We start from the raw sequence: 19,791 nt of genomic DNA on the forward strand, positions 1-19,791 counted from the left end.
AACTATATATCAATCTGCTCAGCTTCTCCTGCTCTACAACACGGTGCTGTCAGATTGCATTGCATTTTTTGGTGACAGGTCCACTTTAACCAGGGCCCCATCACACTACCTGACGCGTCAAGCAGGAGGGTCATCACCTAGTCTTTTACTGGACCTGTTTATATGTATCCCAGTCTCACCTTTTTGAGCAGTGTTCCTACAGAGGTAATAGATGCTGACAAACACTCACTATTCACAGCTGCTACTGTGCTCACAGACTTTCACAAATGTGTTCACAACCCTTGAGTAAAACACAAATCTACATTATCATCATTTAGATCCCTCATCACTTTCAGGCTTCTTGCCCTGCCTATGTATTTGACACCCTTCAGTGATATTCATGAAATACAAACTCAGAATAAGCAGAGCTAGAGTTAAAGAGTCACTCTACTTTTACACAATTTCACTTAATTTAATATTGAATGGTGCAACTAGCAAATTTCTAAATCACTTAGTTAAAAAATATACCTGCATCCCCCTGAAAAAAGCTGTAAATTCATGGCCACTAGGGGTCTCACTTCCACCTAATTTGCAGTACACTGTCTGTTGTCAGGCAAGATCTGTCCCTAGTAACAGAGACAAAGAAGAAGGCTGAGAGGAAGTGGAGGCGTGTCAGGGCCAGCTGAGATCCTGAGCCTGGTAAAAGAACTGCTTCTCACGCGGCTTTTAAAGAAGGAGCCTCCTGCCTTTCTGTAAGCATGACTCAAAACAAACATAGAGGGAAGTAAGGAAAGGGACGTCAGAGCAGTACAGTGCTGGCAGATTCCACAGAAGGGAGACTTCCCCTGCTTCTGAGAGAAATGTATCTGGCTGTTAAGCTTAAACAGGGAATAATATGGCTGAAAAAGACATCAGGGAAGCCCATAAAAGACCCATGTCTTCACAGTTATGATTGTACAAAGAAGCACAGCCATTATGCAAACTTTTTTGAAAACTGGTATGCTGAGGATCACAAAGGTTCATAAAGATGAGATTTGAAACTATGGAATGTGGAATCTACTAAGGTGAGACATGTTGCCAAATTACTAGTGTTTGTGGGACGAAGGGCTTGGTGTGGTTAGGCTACCGCAAATTGTGGATCCGCAAAACATAGATACCGGCTGCATGCATTCCACGGAACCTACGGTCCTGTCCTATCTTTGTCTGTAAAATGGACAAGAATAGGACATGTTCCGTTTTTTTTGCAGGTGCCATGGAATGGACATACGGCCCAATTGAAGTGAATAAGTTTGCATCCGCTCCGCAAAAAATGTGTATTGGATGTGGACAAAAACAATGGTTGTGTGCATTAGTCCTTAAGCTCCAGTTAGCAAAGATCAATAGCTAGCAGTATAGCCTCACAAGTGAATGGGGTTGCAGTGCTGCTCAAGTTAGTCTACTGTCACACTCGCGTTTTGGCTTTCCGTTTGTGAGATCCGTTCAGGGCTCTCACAAGCGGTCCAAAACGGATCAGTTTGCATTCTAATGCATTCTGAATGGAAAAGGATCCGCTCAGAATGCATCAGTTTGCTTCAGTTCAGTTCTCCATTCTGCTTTGGAGACGGACACCAAAACGCTGCTTGCAGCGTTTTGCTGTCCGTCTGATGAAACTGAGCCAAACGGATCCGTCCTGGCACACAATGTAAGTCAATGGAGACAGATCAGTGACAATCTGGCACAATAGAAAACTGATCCGTCCTCCATTGACTTTCAATGGTGTTCAAGAGGGATCCGTCTTGGCTATGTTAAACATAATACAAACGAATCCGTTCTGAACGGGTGCAGACGGCTGTATTATCTGAACGGATCCGCACAAAACGCGAGTGTGAAAGTAGCCTTACAGTGTCCACCGAAAATCCTACAGTGCTGGATTTTTTGCGATTCTGGAGTCAGTCACGGCAACCTGCAAGTTGTACTGCAGCTCAATCAGCTCAGTGGCTGCACTGCTACACAGTGATCGTTGGTTGCACAAGACTTGTCACAGCCATAGTCTCTGTAGACCCAGCCTTAGTGAAGAGTATTGCTTCTATAGAAGCAGAAATTCTGCAAACTAGTTATAGAACGCCATTGGGTCATCTTGGATCCCTTCTAGTGCCATGAAAATTTGGACTGCAGCCTACAAATGCTGTCAGCGGCAATCAGTTCTGCCATGGCCTAGTTAGTGGCCTTCCTTTCAGACCTTCAGTTCCTCACCAGATGCCCACCCCTTAGGGGCACCCAAGCCCATGAACCTTCCAGTTATGCTGAGGGATCAAAGACCAGTTTTTATGCAAATTGCACACCATCTGACCTAAACCACAGGTCTATCCATAATGACTTGTCCCTATTGTCCATGTTAATAATTATTACAGTATATCTGGATGAAGATTTTTTCCAGCAAATGGGGTTTAATAAACTTCTTACAAGAGGTCTTACAATACTGTAATGACAATTATTAATTACATGTGTAATAGGAAGACTGATCACCGCTTTCATCTGCACAAAAGCATGATGATGATGGACTGTTAGAAATGTAGATAATATGTGGTTTAGACTTCAACAACTTTCATACACCACCGTGCTTTCAAAACGTGGAGCAAGGCTTCTCCAGTGATCCTATTCATTTGGTGCCAAATCTATGTTTACAATCAGTGGTTAGTTTCTGTGCAGTTATTCAGATTGCTGTTTTCGTGAGTGACAAAGGGCAACTCTCTGGGTTTCGGACAGAAAGGAACATATCGGAGCCAAGCAGAAGTGCAGAATTTTGTGCCAATGCCAAATGGAAGATCATAGACTTCTCCAACATCAGAGCAGTTCTCCTCATTCGATTCATTGACTTCATTCCATGCGGCTATTCCCCTTTCTTCTTTTGTACCTATCAAGAAACAAAAGGAAAGGATGATGTTTGAATCAATTCATCTTAAAGAGGTTCTGAAGTAAAAAATGTTTTATTGCTCACAGAGTATAGAAATATATATGCAATAGGGGAAAAATCAAAAGTTATATCACAGAAAAAAGTACCCCCTAAAATTTAACTTTTACTAAATATGTTTAAAGAAATTGAACAAAACGCCAAAATCAATTGTACATAGATAATATAAAATGATTTACTCGTGCCCGCACTGAGATATATATTCATATGGTGCATGTGTATAACCACAGATCAGCAGGACAATAAAGCGACAACACCAGCATATAAGATACTCGTAACAATGCAGAGCAACACCGTTAGTTGTGATCCATAACTCAGTTACTTAATACCATTCGCTTAAGCCCAGCCGGTCTTCAGGGGTAACAGCCGATAAGAGAGGGTGGGGAAGATCTTCTATCCCTAGGGATAGACCATCATCTATATGTTTGAGTAGTTTAGGTTCATCTTCCTTTTCTGCTTTCTTATTCCCCTGATGAACCACGTGGGGAAACGAGTCGGGAAGTGAAGATTTCAGCAGGGACAACCAGGGTGCTTCAGGGTTTAGCCACCGATAAGTGGGGTCGCCCCTTTCGGGGCGGGTGCTCCGCTTTTAGGCAGGGAGAGCAGTAGGGTCGCCCTAGGGATAGAAGATCTTCCCCAACCTCTCTTATCGGCTGTTACCCCTGAAGACCGGCTGGGCTTAAGCGAATGGTAACAAGTAACCGTGAGTTATGGATCACAACTAACGGTGTTGCTCTGCATTGTTCCGAGTATCTTATATGCTGGTGTTGTTGCTTTATTGTCCTGCTGATCTGTGGTTATACACATGCACCATATGAATATATATCTCAGTGCGGGCACGAGTAAATTATTTTATATTATCTACAGTTGCAAGAAAAAGTATGTGAACCCTTTGGAATTATATGGATTTCTGCACAAATTGGTCATAAAATGTGATCTGATCTTCATCCAAGTCACAACAATAGACCATCACAATCTGCTTAAACTAATAACACACAAAGAATTAAATGTTACCATGTTTTTATTGAACACACCATGTAAAAATTCACAGTGCAGGTGGAAAAAGTATGTGAACCCCTAGACCAGGCATCCTCAAACTGCGGCCCTCCAGCTGTTGTAAAACTACAACTCCCACAATGCCCTGCTGTAGGCTGATACCTGTAGACTGTTCGGGCATGCTGGGAGTTGTAGTTTTTCAACAGCTGGAGGGCCACAGTTTGAGGATGCCTGCCCTAGACTAATGACATCTCCAAGAGCTAATTGGAGTGAGGTGTCAGCCAACTGGAGTCCAATCAATGAGATGAGATTGGAGGTGTTGGTTACAGCTGCCCTGCCCTATAGAAAACACACACCAGTTCTGGTTTTGCTTTTCACAAGCAGCATTGCCTGATGTGAATGATGCCTCGCACAGAAGAGCTCTCAGAAGACCTACGATTAAGAATTGTTGACTCGCATAAAGCTGGAAAGGGTTATAAAAGTATCTCCAAAAGCCTTGCTGTTCATCAGTCCACGGTAAGACAAATTGTCTATAAATGGAGAAAGTTCAGCACTGCTGCTACTCTCCCTAGGAGTGGCCATCCTGTAAATATGACTGCAAGAGCACAGCGCAGACTGCTCAGTGAGGTGAAGAAGAATCCTAGTGTCAGCTAAAGACTTACAAAAGTCTCTGGCATATGCTAACATCCCTGTTAGCAAATCTACGATACGTAAAACACTAAACAAGAATGGATTTTATGGGAGGATACCACAGAGGAAGCCACTGCTGTCCAAAAAAACCATTGCTGCACGTTTACAGTTTGCACAAGAGCACCTGGATGTTCCACAGCAGTACTAGCAAAATATTCTGTGGACAGATGAATCCAAAGTTGAGTTGTTTGGAAGAAACACACAACACTATGTGTGGAGAAAAAGAGGCACAGCATACCAACATCAAAACCTCATCCCAACTGTGAAGTATGGTGGTGGGGGCATTATGGTTCGGGGCTGCTTTGCAGCGTCAGGGCCTGGACGGATTGCTATCAAAGAAAAAAAGGAATTCCCAAGTTTATCAAGAAATTTTGCAGGAGAACTTAAAGGGGTTGTACCACTTCATTAAACAGGGTTACATTAATTAATTGCCCCCCACTGAACATTTCTTATAATACATCTAATTAAAAAAAAACATAGCATTCAGCCTAAAAACGCTCCTTTCACTTGCCTTTGTTTGTGCTGGTATCCCATGGATACGGCCACATCTCGCCGGCCGCATCCATGCCGCACCTGCGCACTGGTATTGTCACGGCTGAGGATGGGGGAAACCCTCAGCCGTGTGCCGGAAGGATGATGGTCGCTGCTTGACCAGGACAAACAGGATTAGGGAGCAGGTCACCTCCTACAGCTTCCCTAACCTGACCCTAACTCCTACCTGCATGGGCCGACCTTGAAGGTAGGAGGACCCATGCGCAGGAACCTCGGATCCCTACTCGCCCTCCGCCGGTCCCTAGGCTAGGAGTCAGTAAGACATCCTGTTCCTTCTGGATCCGGAGGAACAGGAGTCTCACTGGCCAAGCTGCAAGCAAGGGGAAACAAATGCAACCTGTGGCAATGGCAGGTACTTGTCACAAACATAGCAAAGACCTACCACAGACAACCAAGCCTGGAACCCATGTGGATGTACTGCCCACAGACAGCAGGACTCAGCACACAAACACACAACACACGGGAACCCAGGACCACAGGTGCAATAAAACAACATAAAACCAAACACATCTTCCAGACACCAAAGGACATATATATTTGCTTATGACCAGAAGGTTGGCCCCCACTGGCAGTTGGTAAGTAACCAGGAGGATGTCTACAGCCAGCATGGCTGAAACACTCTCTCTGGCTACTGCCTACAACTGAGGCTTTATAGGGCCAAGAGGCCACACCCAACAATCAGACACACCCCGTGACTCACACACACTGAAAGGGAGTTAACCCTTCCAAAACCACAGAAGGGAAAAACATAACTTAAAGGGGAAGTGTCCAAACAACAAACACACAGTGGCTGTTGTCGCAGGCAACGACATGGGTGGCAAGCGTGTCCTGGGAGTCAGCCCGAAGGCCGGGACACTGCCACCACATGTACAACATACAACCAAACGGTGCCACGGACAGCCACAGTGAAGGGAAAATGTCAGTGCACACCAAACATAAACAAAGTGCACACAGACATACAAAAGTGCTTACAAACGCGCACACAACTCCGAGGGAACCGCACACATAGCTGTTGTCCGCGGCAACCGCACTTGAGACTAACAACCTTATGCCTCAAGCTGCGGTTGACACTACAACCCAAAACCGCGGGCAACAGTATGCGGCTCCCAAGGAGTCACGGTCAAAACCGTGGCCGTGACAGGTATCTATTGCGATCCTGCAGCCGGCCTCTCACTCACACTGTGAGCGCGCACGTCGCATAGTTTTGCGCATGCGCGGGCGCCCGGTCATAGCAATGTATTACTGTTTTCTGGCAGCAGGAGGGAGCGCACGGCGTCATAGCAACCGAGGACGCCGTGCGCTCCCTCCTGGCGTTGGAATACAGTGATACACTCTTATAGATCATAGCAGTGTATTACTGTTTTCCGGCAGCAGGAGGGAGCACACGGTGTCATAGCAACCGAGGACGCCGTGCGCTCCCTCCTGCCGCCGGAATACAGTGATACACTGCTATGATCTATAAGAGAGTATCACTGTATTCCGGCGGCAGGAGGGAGCGCACGGCGTCATAACAACCGAGGACGCCGTGCTCTCTGGTGCCCAGAAGGAGTCCAGGCGGCAATCCACAGATGCCCCCCACCCCATAAGTGCCATCCACAGATCCCCCCACCCCATAAGTGCCATCCACAGATGCTCCCCCCCATAAGTGCCATCCACAGATGCCCCCCCCATAAGTGCCATCCACAGATGCTCACCCCCATAAGTGCCATCCACAGATGCCCCCCCATAGGTGCCATCCACAGATGCCCCCCCATAGGTGCCATCCACAGATGCCCCCCCCATAGGTGCCATCCACAGATGCCCCCCCATAAGTGCCATCCACAGATGCCCCCCCCATAAGTGCCACCCACAGATGCCCCCCCATAAGTGCCATCCACAGATGCCCCCCCCATAAGTGCCATCCACAGATGCTCCCCCCCATAAGTGCCATCCACAGATGACCCCCCCCCCCCCATAAGCTGGGTAATAGGTCAGTGATAATATCAGACACCGGGAAAGCTGGGTAATAAGTCTATAAGACTTATTACCCAGCTTTCCCGGTGTACAATATTATTACAGACTTATTACCCAGCTTTCCCGGTGTCTGATATTATCACTGACCTATTACCCAGCTTTCCCGGTATCAGATATTATCACTGACTTATTACCCAGCTTTCCCGGTGTACAATATTATTACAGACTTATTATCACTGACTTATTATCCAGCTTTCCCGGTATCAGATATTATCACTGACTTATTACCCAGCTTTCCCGGTGTACAATATTATTACAGACTTATTACCCAGCTTTCCCGGTATCAGATATTATCACTGACTTATTATCCAGCTTTCCCGGTATCAGATATTATCACTGACTTATTACCCAGCTTTCCCGGTGTACAATATTATTACAGACTTATTACCCAGCTTTCCCGGTGTCTGATATTATCACTGACCTATTACCCAGCTTTCCCGGTATCAGATATTATCACTGACTTATTACCCAGCTTTCCCGGTGTACAATATTATTACAGACTTATTACCCAGCTTTCCCGGTGTACAATATTATCACTAACCTATTACCCAGCTTTCCCGGTGTACAATATTATTACAGACTTATTACCCAGCTTTCCCGGTGTACAATAATATTGTACACAGGGAAAGCTGGGTAATAAGTCAGTGATAATATCTGATACCGGGAAAGCTGGGTAATAAGTCAGTGATAATATCTGATACCGGGAAAGCTGGGTAATAGGTCAGTGATAATATCAGACACCGGGAAAGCTGGGTAATAAGTCAGTGATAATATTGTACACCGGGAAAGCTGGGTAATAAGTCAGTGATAATATCTGATACCGGGAAAGCTGGGTAATAAGTCAGTGATAATATCTGATACCGGGAAAGCTGGGTAATAAGTCAGTGATAATATCTGATACCGGGAAAGCTGGGTAATAGGTCAGTGATAATATCAGACACCGGGAAAGCTGGGTAATAAGTCAGTGATAATATTGTACACCGGGAAAGCTGGGTAATAGGTTAGTGATAATATTGTACACCGGGAAAGCTGGGTAATAAGTCTGTAATAATATTGTACACAGGGAAAGCTGGGTAATAAGTCAGTGATAATATCTGATACCGGGAAAGCTGGGTAATAAGTCAGTGATAATATCTGATACCGGGAAAGCTGGGTAATAGGTCAGTGATAATATCAGACACCGGGAAAGCTGGGTAATAAGTCAGTGATAATATTGTACACCGGGAAAGCTGGGTAATAAGTCAGTGATAATATCTGATACCGGGAAAGCTGGGTAATAGGTCAGTGATAATATCAGACACCGGGAAAGCTGGGTAATAAGTCAGTGATAATATTGTACACCGGGAAAGCTGGGTAATAAGTCAGTGATAATATCTGATACCGGGAAAGCTGGGTAATAAGTCAGTGATAATATCTGATACCGGGAAAGCTGGGTAATAAGTCTGTAATAATATTGTACACCGGGAAAGCTGGGTAATAAGTCAGTGATAATATCTGATACCGGGAAGGCCGGGTAATAAGTCTGTAATAATATTGTACACCGGGAAAGCTGGGTAATAGGTCAGTGATAATATCAGACATCGGGAAAGCTGGGTAATAAGTCAGTGAATATATCTATCTATATTTAGCACAGATCATATGGCTACTAGCTAACATGCATTTGGGCTGTAGTGATTTATTGTTTTTGCTGCACAGAATGGGTTTGTAACACAGGACAGCACAAGTTACTACTACATTAGTTCACTAGCATTGGTCAGTGGTCACTGAGTGATTCCCCAGCAGGTGGATGGGCTTTACATACTCTGCAGGCTCCAGAAAGATGACTCATCCACATGAACGAGCACGCAAGGACTGAGCTCTCAGGGTGAGTCATGAGGAGGCGTGGCCGGCCTTCACTCAACTGCCTGAGCCAAACCAGGAAGTTATCAGGACATTTACTGCTCGTAAGATTGAAAAAGCAAAGTGGGACAACCCCTTTAAGGCCATCTGTCCACCAGCTGAAGCTCAACACAAGATGGGTGTTGCAACAGGATAATGACCCAAAGCATAGAAGTAAATCAACAACAGAATGGCTCAAACAGAAGAAAATACGCCTTCTGGAGTGGCCCAGTCCCGACCTTAACCCGATTGAGATGCTGTGGCATGACCTCAAGAAAGCGATTCACACCAGACATCCCAAGAATATTGCTGAACTGAAACTGTTTTGTAAAGAGGAATGGTGAAGAATTACTCCTGACCGTTGTGCACATCTGATCTGCAACTACAGGAAACGTTTGGTTGAAGTTATTGCTGCCAAAGGAGGTTCAACCAGTTATTAAATCCAAGGGTTCACATACTTTTTCCACCTACACTGTGAATGTTTACATGGTGTGTTCAATAAAAACATAGTAAGATTTAATTCTTTGTGTGTTATTAGTTTAAGCAGACTGTGATTGTCTATTGTTGTGACTTAGATGAAGAGCAGATCACATTTTATGACCAATTTGTGCAGAAATTCATATCATTCCAAAGGGTTCACATACTTTTTCTTGCAACTGTATGTACAATTGATTTTGGGGTTTTGTTCTTTTCTAAAACGTATTTAGTAAAAGTTAAATTTTAGGGGTACTTTTTTCTGTGATATAAATTTTTTTTATGTAAGAAAAATCTGATTGATAATGCAGTTTAGGAGCTGCTTACATCAGGAGTTGTGCAAGGGGAGAAGCAGGTGGATTATTTGAGTCTCACTTCTAGATTATAGTTGGCAGGCACAAAAACACGACCGGAGAGATGATGGACTGTATACTTTTTATTAATTGGTCCTTCAGATGACGCACGTGTTCTGTGCCAATTCTGTTTAGCCTCGATCTCAAGCAGCGTTAGTTCAGGAGACACATCACTTTAATCAAACTTTATAAAGGGGTCCTGGGTACCCCGAAACGTATTGTCTATTTGAAAAACAATAAAAGGTATACAGTCCGTCATCTCTCCATTCATGTTTTTGCGCCTGCCAACTATCGTCTCCAAGCGAGACTCAAATAGTCCACCCGCTTCTCCCCTTGCATTTCGTCCATTCCAATGGCTAACCGGCTCCTACCTTTGCTGTTCACCCCTTATACATAGCTACAAACTGTAATATACGGTTGCAATACGTCACATCTATAGTATGTAGGTCAGGTCTACAGTTCATATGAATTAAGTGAATTAAAAAGGAGAGAAATATTGACAGGACCTTAAACCATCTTACTACCTTGTTTATCGGATTTTTGTTAAATGGTGGTTCAGATGTTCAGAAATAAAGGTGAAGGCTTAAAGGGAACCTGTCACTGGGATCTTGTGTATAGAGCTGATGACATGGGCTGCTAGATGGCCGCTAGCACATCCACAATACCCAGTCCCCATAGCTCTGTGTGCTTTTATTGTGTAAAAAATGATTTGATCCATATGCAAATGAACCTGAGATGAGTCCTGTACGTGAGATGAGTCAGGGACAGGACTCATTTCAGGTTAATTTGCATATGTATCCAATTGTTTTTTTTTACACAATAAAAGCACACAGAGCTATGGGGACTGGGTATTGCGGATGTGCTAGCGGCCATCTGGCAGCCCATGTCCTCAGCTCTATACACAGGTTCCCTTTAAAAGTCTAAATGTTATAGGATCCAGCATAAAGAATAAAAGAAAAAGAATAGCGGAATTGCCCATGAGTAGATATATACAGTCAGGTCCATAAATATTAGGACATCGACACAATTCTAACATTTTTGGCTCTATAAACCACCACAGTGGATTTGAAATGAAACGAACAAGATGTGCTTTAACTGCAGACTGTCAGCTTTAATTTGAGGATATTTACATCCAAATCAGGTGAACGGTTTTGGAATTACAACAGTTTGCATATGTGCCTCCCACTTGTTAAGGGACCAAAAGTAATGGGACATAATAATCCTATATCAAACTTTCACTTTTTAATACTTGGTTGCAAATCCTTTGCAGTCAATTACAGCCTGAAGTCTGGAACTCATAGACATCACCAGACGCTGGGTTTCATCCCTGGTGATGCTCTGCCAGGCCTCTACTGCAACTGTCTTCAGTTCCTGCTTGTTCTTGGGGTATTTTCCCTTCAGTTTTGTCTTCAGCAAGTGAAATGCATTCTCAATTGGATTCAGGTCAGGTGGTTGACTTGGCCATTGCATAACATTCCACTTCTTTCCCTTTAAAAACTCTTTGGTTGATTTTGCAGTATGCTTTGGGTCATTGTCCATCTGCACTGTGAAGCGCCGTCCAATGACTTCTGAAGCATTTGGCTAATTATGAGCAGATAATATTGCCCGAAACACTTCAGAATTCATCCTGCTGCTTTTGTCAGCAGTCACATCATCAATAAATACAAGGGAACCAGTTCCATTGGCAGCCATACATGCCCACGCCATGACACTACCACCACCATGCTTCACTGATGAGGTGGTATGCTTAGGATCATGAGCAGTTCCTTTCCTTCTCCATACTCTTCTCTTCCCATCACTCTGGTACAAGTTGATCTTGGTCTCATCTGTCCATAGGATGTTGTTCCAGAACTGTGAAGGCTTTTTTAGATGTCGTTTGGCAAACTCTAATCTGGCTTTCCTATTTTTGAGGCTTACCAATGGTTTGCATCTTGTGGTGAACCCTCTGTATTCACTCTGGTGAAGTCTTCTCTTGATTGTTGACTTTGACACACATACACCTACCTCCTGGAGAGTGTTCTTGATCTGACCAACTGTTGTGAAGGGTGTTTTCTTCACCAGGGAAAGAATTCTTCGGTCATCCACCACAGTTGTTTTCCGTGGTCTTCCGGATCTTTTGGTGTTGCTGAGCTCACCAGTGCGCTCCTTCTTTTTAAGAATGTTCCAAACAGTTGTTTTGGCCACGCCTAATGTTTTTGCCATCTCTCTGATGGGTTTGTTTTGTTTTTTCAGCCTAATGATGTCTTGCTTCACTGATGGTGACAGCTCTTTGGATCTCATCTTGAGAGTTGACAGCAACAGATTCCAAATGCAAATAGCACACTTAAAATGAACTCTGGACCTTTTATCTTCTCATTGTAATTGGGATAATGAGGGAATAACACACACCTGGCCATGGAACAGCTGAGAAGCCAATTGTCCCATTACTTTTGGTCCTTTAACAAGTGGGAGGCACATATGCAAACTGTTGTAATTCCTACACCGTTCACCTGATTTGGATGTAAATACCCTCAAATTAAATCTGACAGTCTGCAGTTAAAGCACATCTTGTTCGTTTCATTTCAAATCCATTGTGGTGGTGTATAGAGCCAAAAATGTTAGAATTGTGTCGATGTCCCAATATTTATGGACCTGACTGTATGTCTGTGGTCTAGAATGATGCCCAGAAAATTACCTGGTATAGTGTTATCCAGGAAGAATCCTAGGAACCCACCTACAAACATTCCTGTGGTCAGCAGCACCAGGATGACTTGGTCTAGTTGAATAATACCTGTACAGAAATGGAAAACCAAATAAAAGTGGAGTCTCAGAATTTGCTTGTTGTACTCACTCTTCAGGTTCTAGAAATTGACACAACTAAAACAACACTATTGTTTCTTAATAGAGAAACTAAGAAGTCAGGATTCATTGAAGTGTAAGGAAAGTTAGCAATTTTAGAAAACCACAGAACTCGATTGCCAGTTTGGATCTTTACCTGTCTGTAGCAGTGTTGGATTCTTATTCACCCAGTTTGGAACAGTAAGACCAGAAAATATGGAGAATCCAACAATGAATAAGTTCCTTGACGAATTCATGTCGGCGTACTGTAAGAGTAAAACACAAAAGCTGTTTATTATGTTGTAAAAATTAAGGAAAAATGTAAATGTAGTAACGTGACCGGTAGGGTCTACCAGACAACTCTTGGACTATTTCCTGTAGATGGAAGAAACGGATATAGTCCTGCACCAGACAAAGGTCTTACTAAAACATGCTCCAATTTACTAATGTCCATTTAAAATCCAGCAGTACAACACCAGATTCCTACAATAGAGCAGGCTGGTCTACGCATGTTGAGTTGTTAACCCCTTAGTGACCACACACATATTTTTAAAATCCCATCCCATGAGCTATAACTTTTTTGTTTTTTCATCAATGTACTTGTATGAGGTCTTTTTTTGTTGCAAGATAAGTTATAGTTTTTAATGCACCATTTTGGGAACATGTAATGACTGATTAAAGCCAGCTGTTTAGCTAAAACCCCCGTTGTTTACATCAGTAAAAAAGGCTTATTGGGGGCGTGGCCAGCTATGCAGGAGTGAAGACGTGTGTGCTGCGAGCTCCTCCACAGCACCGGAGTTAATCCACCGCCAGCGACCCCTAAAAAATTCCTAAAAAGGTCAGGACCCGCTCTGTGGCCCCCCTGACATCTTTTTTTTTTTTTATAATTCTTTATTATTTTAAAACACGAAAAACAAAACAAAAGTAAGGCACTGCAAGTGCCACAGACAGTACAATCACAAACATAGGGCAATATGTTTTCCTTAGTACAGAGCGGTCATAATTCACAATCAATGTATAGTAGCATACACAATCAATACACTTGCATTGAATCAAGAGGAGCTGGCCAGTCTGAGCAGCAGACGACCAAGTGTCCCTTTCAATTGACTCACCAGGTACCATTCCATGAGTGTAAACGGCTTCATGATCAGCTGTATCTCCGTATTTGATATACAATGCTCAATAAACGGTTTCCATTTTTGAAACAACCCTTTTGCCTGTCGTTCCTTCGCCGCAAGAGAATTTAACCTTTCTATATGAAAAACATGCTTTAGCTGCTCAATTATAGCCTGTAAACTTGGTGTGTCGTCTTGAAGCCATTGTCGCAGGAGACTACGCTTCACTACCATACATATCGTATGAAACAAGCGGGGTATCCCACCTTGTCCTACCTCTCCCTCCTCGTAGTGGAATAAATACAATTTAGCTGACAACGCAAGCTCCCTTCCCCAGATCCCCCGAACCAAATTTCCCACTTCCTCCCATAACCTTTTACTTTTTGGGCAGGTCCAGATCCCATGGAATAGATCGGGGAACCCTATCCCACACTTCGGGCAACTCGTAATCCTGTCTGGTTTAGCTGGATGAGGGGGAATATTAAAACCATAAATAGCTCTATGCATGAGTCGAACCTGAGTATCCCTCCAAGACTCATTAATTATATGTCTCCTCACTACCTCCCACCCTTTCACTATCTTTGGTTCAATGTCACCGTCACCCAGTTGCTCCGCCCATTTTCCAAAGCATTTATTCCCATCCCTAATCCCATCTTCCTTCCTCATATCCGCATAGATCATCGAAATCGAGACCCTCCCACCAGGGGTGGGATTCAAATTTTTAACAACAGGTTCCCTACTCAGCGGTGGATACGCAGCGCGTCACGAGTCACGACACATATTTACATACACCATATATATGCAACACAGTCACGACATATTTACATACACCATATATATGCTACACACAAATACACTATATATACACTACACACATACCACTCAACTTTTAAAAAGCCTTAGGAGCTAAACTCTGGAATTGAAGCGCTCATCTCCTGCTGCCGCTGTAATTTTAACAACCGAATCTGGAGCACTCTCCCCACAGATTCATGGCCCCTCCATGTTCTCACATTGCTTCTCCCCACATGGCCCCCTCCATGTTCTCACATTGCTTCTCCCCACATGGCCCCCTCCATGTTCTCACATTGCTTCTCCCCACATGGCCCCCTCCATGTTCTCACATTGCTTCTCCCCACAGATTCATGGCCCCCTCCATGTTCTCACATTGCTTCTCCCCACAGATTCATGGCCCCCTCCATGTTCTCACATTGCTTCTCCCCACATGGCCCCCTCCATGTTCTCACATTGTTTCTCCCCACATGGCCCCCTCCATGTTCTCACATTGCTTCTCCCCACATGGCCCCCTCCATGTTCTCACATTGCTTCTCCCCACAGATTCATGGCCCCCTCCATGTTCTCACATAGCTTCTCCCCACATGGCCCCCTCCATGTTCTCACATTGCTTCTCCCCACATGGCCCCCTCCATGTTCTCACATTGCTTCTCCCCACATGGCCCCCTCCATGTTCTCACATTGTTTCTCCCCACATGGCCCCCTCCATGTTCTCACATTGCTTCTCCCCACATGGCCCCCTCCATGTTCTCACATTGCTTCTCCCCACATGGCCCCCTCCATGTTCTCACATTGCTTCTCCCCACAGATTCATGGCCCCCTCCATGTTCTCACATTGTTTCTCCCCACATGGCCCCCTCCATGTTCTCACATTGCTTCTCCCCACATGGCCCCCTCCATATTCTCACATAGCTTCTCCCCACAGATTCATGGCTCCCTCCATGTTCTCAAACTTCTCATATAGCTTCTCCCCACAGATTCATGGCCACCTCCATTTTTGTTATGTTGTCACATTTCAATTTCAGCCCCTGGTCGGTGGTCCCCTCCTTAATGCCAACTTGTCAGTGTCACACAAATCACACTCAACCAACCAGGCTGTCCTGAGTCCTGACCTGTCCAGACTCCTTTCTGTTAGGCTAGGGGCCGGCTCTTCAATCTTTCATGGCTGTGTGTGGGGTGTGGACTGTCAGCAACTAGGGCACTCTGCAGACAGTGAGAGGACTCCTCTCTCCTTCTCTGTTCTGGGCTGGCAGCTTCGCGGCGCTGCTCACTCTCAAGACACTCCCCTTTGTTGCCATGACTGCGAGGCTGGGGGCGGGGGGAGGGCGGCAGCACTGTGGAAGACTGGCTGACACACACACAGCCATGCTCACGCTGACTGACTGTAAGTAACGGCCGCAGGCTGAAAAATACAGGGGTGCAGGCGCAGCTGCAGGACCGGGTCGGGATCCCTGCTTCTCACCGGTCCTGCGAACCGCCTGTAATTTTAACAAACGGTTCGGCAGAACCGGAGAGAACCGGCTGGATCCCATGCCTGCCTCCCACCTCCCAGGTCCAAGATCTTATCCAGGATGTTTCTACGTATCTCCTTCTGTACCAATACCAGCTGGTTCACCACTGCCTCCTTCACTTGAGACCACTGAATAGTCTGAAATGACGACAAAGAAAACTTTGCAATCACTTCTTCACCAGTCAGCTATCTAGGGTCCGAATCGTGTAATAAATGTTTCACACACAAAATCCCTTTTCTCCTCCATTCCTCAAACAGCTTGTTCCTAGTACCCTGTGGGAATTCAGGATTGTTCCACAATGGAAGATGCTTGGAGATTCTGTACGACAACCAGTACTTTTTTCCTAAGAATCCTCCATGCAGCTATTGTGTCCTTAAACAATAAAGACTGTTTAATCCAAATAGGAATCACCTGCAACCGCGAATGCAGCAACGCCACCGGAGACCAGGGAGCACAGAATTCCTTTTCCAACAGTGAAGCTGAATAAAAACTAGAGCCATTAATCCAGTCGCAAACATGCCTTGCCATGCACGCCAGATTGTAATTCCTAATGTCAGGAAATGCTATCCCTCCCTGCTCGATTCCCTTCATCAGGGAACGCATTAATATCCTAGGTCTCTTGCCATGCCACAAAAATTTTTTAACGCTTTGACAAGTTTGGAGACATCTTTATGTTTTAACAGAATGGGGATAGTCTGCATAGGGTAGAGTAATTTAGAAACTGACATCATCTTAATAAGATGATTACGCCCCAGCAACGACAGCGGCAGATCATGCCATCTACGCAATTCTTGAACTATTTTAGTTATTAACGGGTCATAGTTAAGTCTATATATAGACTCGGGAGTGATCCCCACTTTAATCCCCAAGTAAGTTATGTAAGACCGAGCAATAGGTATGCCCCCCAGTTCATCACCCATCACCCTCTGCCCCCCGCCCTTTAAAAATAGTATCTCGCTTTTTGATTTATTTATCTTCAACCCTGAGAGAAGACCGAACTCCTCTAGCGCCTCCATATTCCTCCCAATATCCCTTTGAGGGTTAGACAAGAAAAGTAAAATATCATCAGCAAACAGAGCCGTACGCAGCTGCTTCTTGCCCACCCCCAAACCCTCAAAGAAATCTCCTGAGTCCAGCCATCTAGACAATGGCTCTATAGCCAAGTCAAACAGGAGAGGAGACAAGGGGCAACCCTGCCTAGTTCCCCTTTGCAACAAAAAAGAATCGGATATACACCCCCCTGTACAGACCCTTGCCTTTGGACCCAAATATAACCCATCTAATAGAGTGCGAAACAATCCTTTAATGCCCGCCGAATCCAAAGCAAGACCCAGCCATCCCCAATTAATGCTATCGAAAGCCTTTTCCATATCCAAAGTGAGGATGGCTGGGTTCTGCCCCCGGCATTCCGCCTTACCGGCCACAGAGAGGGCTAACAACACTTTTCTCAAATTGGTGACAGCCGCCCTACCTTTAATAAAACCCACCTGTGCAGGGGAGATCAAAGAGGGAAGAACCGCAGCCAACCTATTGGCAAGCAATTTTGATATGATCTTAATGTCGTGGTTAATCAGGGATATTGGCCTATAAGATGCCAAATCCTCCGGATCTTTCCCAGCTTTATGAAGTAACGTTATATGAGCCGTGTTCATATGCTCCGGCAACAGAGTCCCCTCCACTATGGAAGAATACAGGGACGTCAAATAAGGCACTACCTGAGCATCTAATGCCTTGTAAAAGTCAGCCGTATACCCGTCCGGGCCTGGGGCTTTACCAGAAGGAAAGGATTTTATAATCGCCTGAACCTCCGCTGCCGTCAATGGGGCGTTCAAAGTATCCAACTGTTCCACTGTCAAAGCTGGCAAGGACATACGCTCCAAGAAAGCCCTCCCTTCTTCCACCCTATCCCCAGTATTTTGATAAAATGCTTCCATATAGCGTTCAAACAACTTATTGATCTGTTGTGGTCTGTGCTCCCTGGTCCCATCTCCTTTCCTCACCACCTGGATATGATTTAGAGGACGCCTACCTTTGGCCAAAGAAGCTAGCAGCTTCCCAGACTTGTTGCCAAATCTGTGCAACTGGGCCTCTAGTTGAGATCTCTTTGAAATCTCTATTTTCTCTGCCCATTCATCGAAGTCTCTCTTAGCCAAGATCCAGCGTTCTTTAGCAATCTGGGTCTGGGCCAAGAGAAAATTACTATAGGCTTCCCTTAAACATGTACTAGCCTTCTCATACTGATTCCTGGCTATTTTCCTAATAGAGGATACATACGCCATCAACCTACCCCTCAGTACAGCTTTGGCCATTTCCCAGAATAATATCGGATCATTCACATGCTGCCTATTGTCATCAACAAATTCCATCCACCACCCTTTCAATAGTTACAAATTCGGCATCCCTCACCAAATAATTAGGAAACCTCCATATATACTCACCCCCCCCCCCCCCATTATACACTTCCCTGATATCCATTAGGAGAGGTGAATGATCCGATATTACCATATCCCCTATAACAATATCAGTCACTCTATGCACAATTGCTGCTGATACAAAACAAGTAATCAATTCTAGACCAACTCTTGTGCACATGGGAATAGTGAGTAAACTCCCGACCTTGAGGATTGGAGACCCTCCACATATCCCTGAGAGACAACGACTCGGCAAAGTCCCCCAGAGAATGATGACGACTAATATCGCTGGTAGTCCTCCTGTCCTCAAAACTGATTCATTACGGCATTAAAATCCCCCCCTAACACTTTTGCACCATGCGTATCCTGCAGCATTCTGGTGCATAAAGAATCAAAGAAGGCTTTCTGGCCCGTATTGGGTGCGTAAATATTGTAAAGGCTAAGGTCCCCAAACAGGCCAGAAATATGCAAATGTATCACCCTGCCTGCATCATCCGCTGTTGCAGAGTGAACAGTATGTGACAGGTGACGACCTACTAAGACTAATACGCCCGCTTTTCTATCCACCGCCGCAGAGCCATATACCTCCCCCACCAACAACTTCTTCATCCTGTGGAAGTCCGCCGTCGACAGGTGGGTCTCACCCCCCTGACATCTTCACAGAGGGACATACCCAGGCTTTTCGCCAGACAGCCTGCAACACCAGGCCCTGACATGACCGAGCGTATCCAAGATGGCGCCGCCGGCCCTGATGCAACTCCACTCACAGCGGTACTAGCTGAGCCTGGAGCTGAGCACCCGAAACAGCTGTCGCACTTACCGGATCGACGGAGAGTCTGGTCCGCATCTGTACCGCCTCTGGGCAGCAGCCCTGACCAGACCCAGGTGTCTCATGCCCAGGAAGAAGAGGGCCCTGGAACGCACGCTGATCCCTCATCTTCAGCCCTGGGAGGAGGCCTGACAACTGCCGCGATGTCTCCCTGCTTTCCGGCGATTCAGGTTAGTGAGGAGGAGTTCCCCCGCTACAGAGGGCTCCTCAGTTGGCCCCTCACCCTGTCGCCTGGGGTCCTAGAACCCCCACCTCGCCTGCAGCCTCACTAAGCCCAGGGGTGGGATCTCCCACTGGGTCCCCCTGGTCGGGTGCTCCAGCCAGCTTTATGGGACATTCCCAGCCACAGAGAGACCCTTCTCACCGGTGGCAACCTGAAAAGGCTAATGAAAGGGCCTCAAAATCACCACAGGCTGCGGCCTCTTCCCCGT

The 19,791-nt window shown here is 45.4% G+C and overlaps 1 protein-coding gene across 4 annotated transcripts in view; it reads right to left on the reverse strand.

Annotated features, from left to right (window-relative positions):
• Positions 1–2,377: 2,377 nt before the first annotated feature.
• Positions 2,378–19,791, reverse strand: part of LOC121005501 (solute carrier family 23 member 2-like) — a 212,986-nt gene continuing 195,572 nt past the window's right edge. For all 4 annotated transcript variants that reach the window (XM_040438271.1, XM_040438276.1, XM_040438292.1 and 1 more), the window contains 3 exons: positions 12,860–12,968; positions 12,560–12,655; positions 2,378–2,872 (listed from right to left, as the gene is read on the reverse strand). In XM_040438271.1, coding sequence (XP_040294205.1) covers positions 2,646–2,872; positions 12,560–12,655; positions 12,860–12,968 — 432 coding nt within the window. In that variant the 3' untranslated portion in view covers positions 2,378–2,645. The remainder of the gene's footprint in view (positions 2,873–12,559; positions 12,656–12,859; positions 12,969–19,791) is intronic.

The sequence above is a fragment of the Bufo bufo genome, chromosome 1, assembly GCF_905171765.1.
Source record: "Bufo bufo chromosome 1, aBufBuf1.1, whole genome shotgun sequence".
NCBI classification, from domain to species: Eukaryota; Metazoa; Chordata; class Amphibia; order Anura; family Bufonidae; genus Bufo; species Bufo bufo.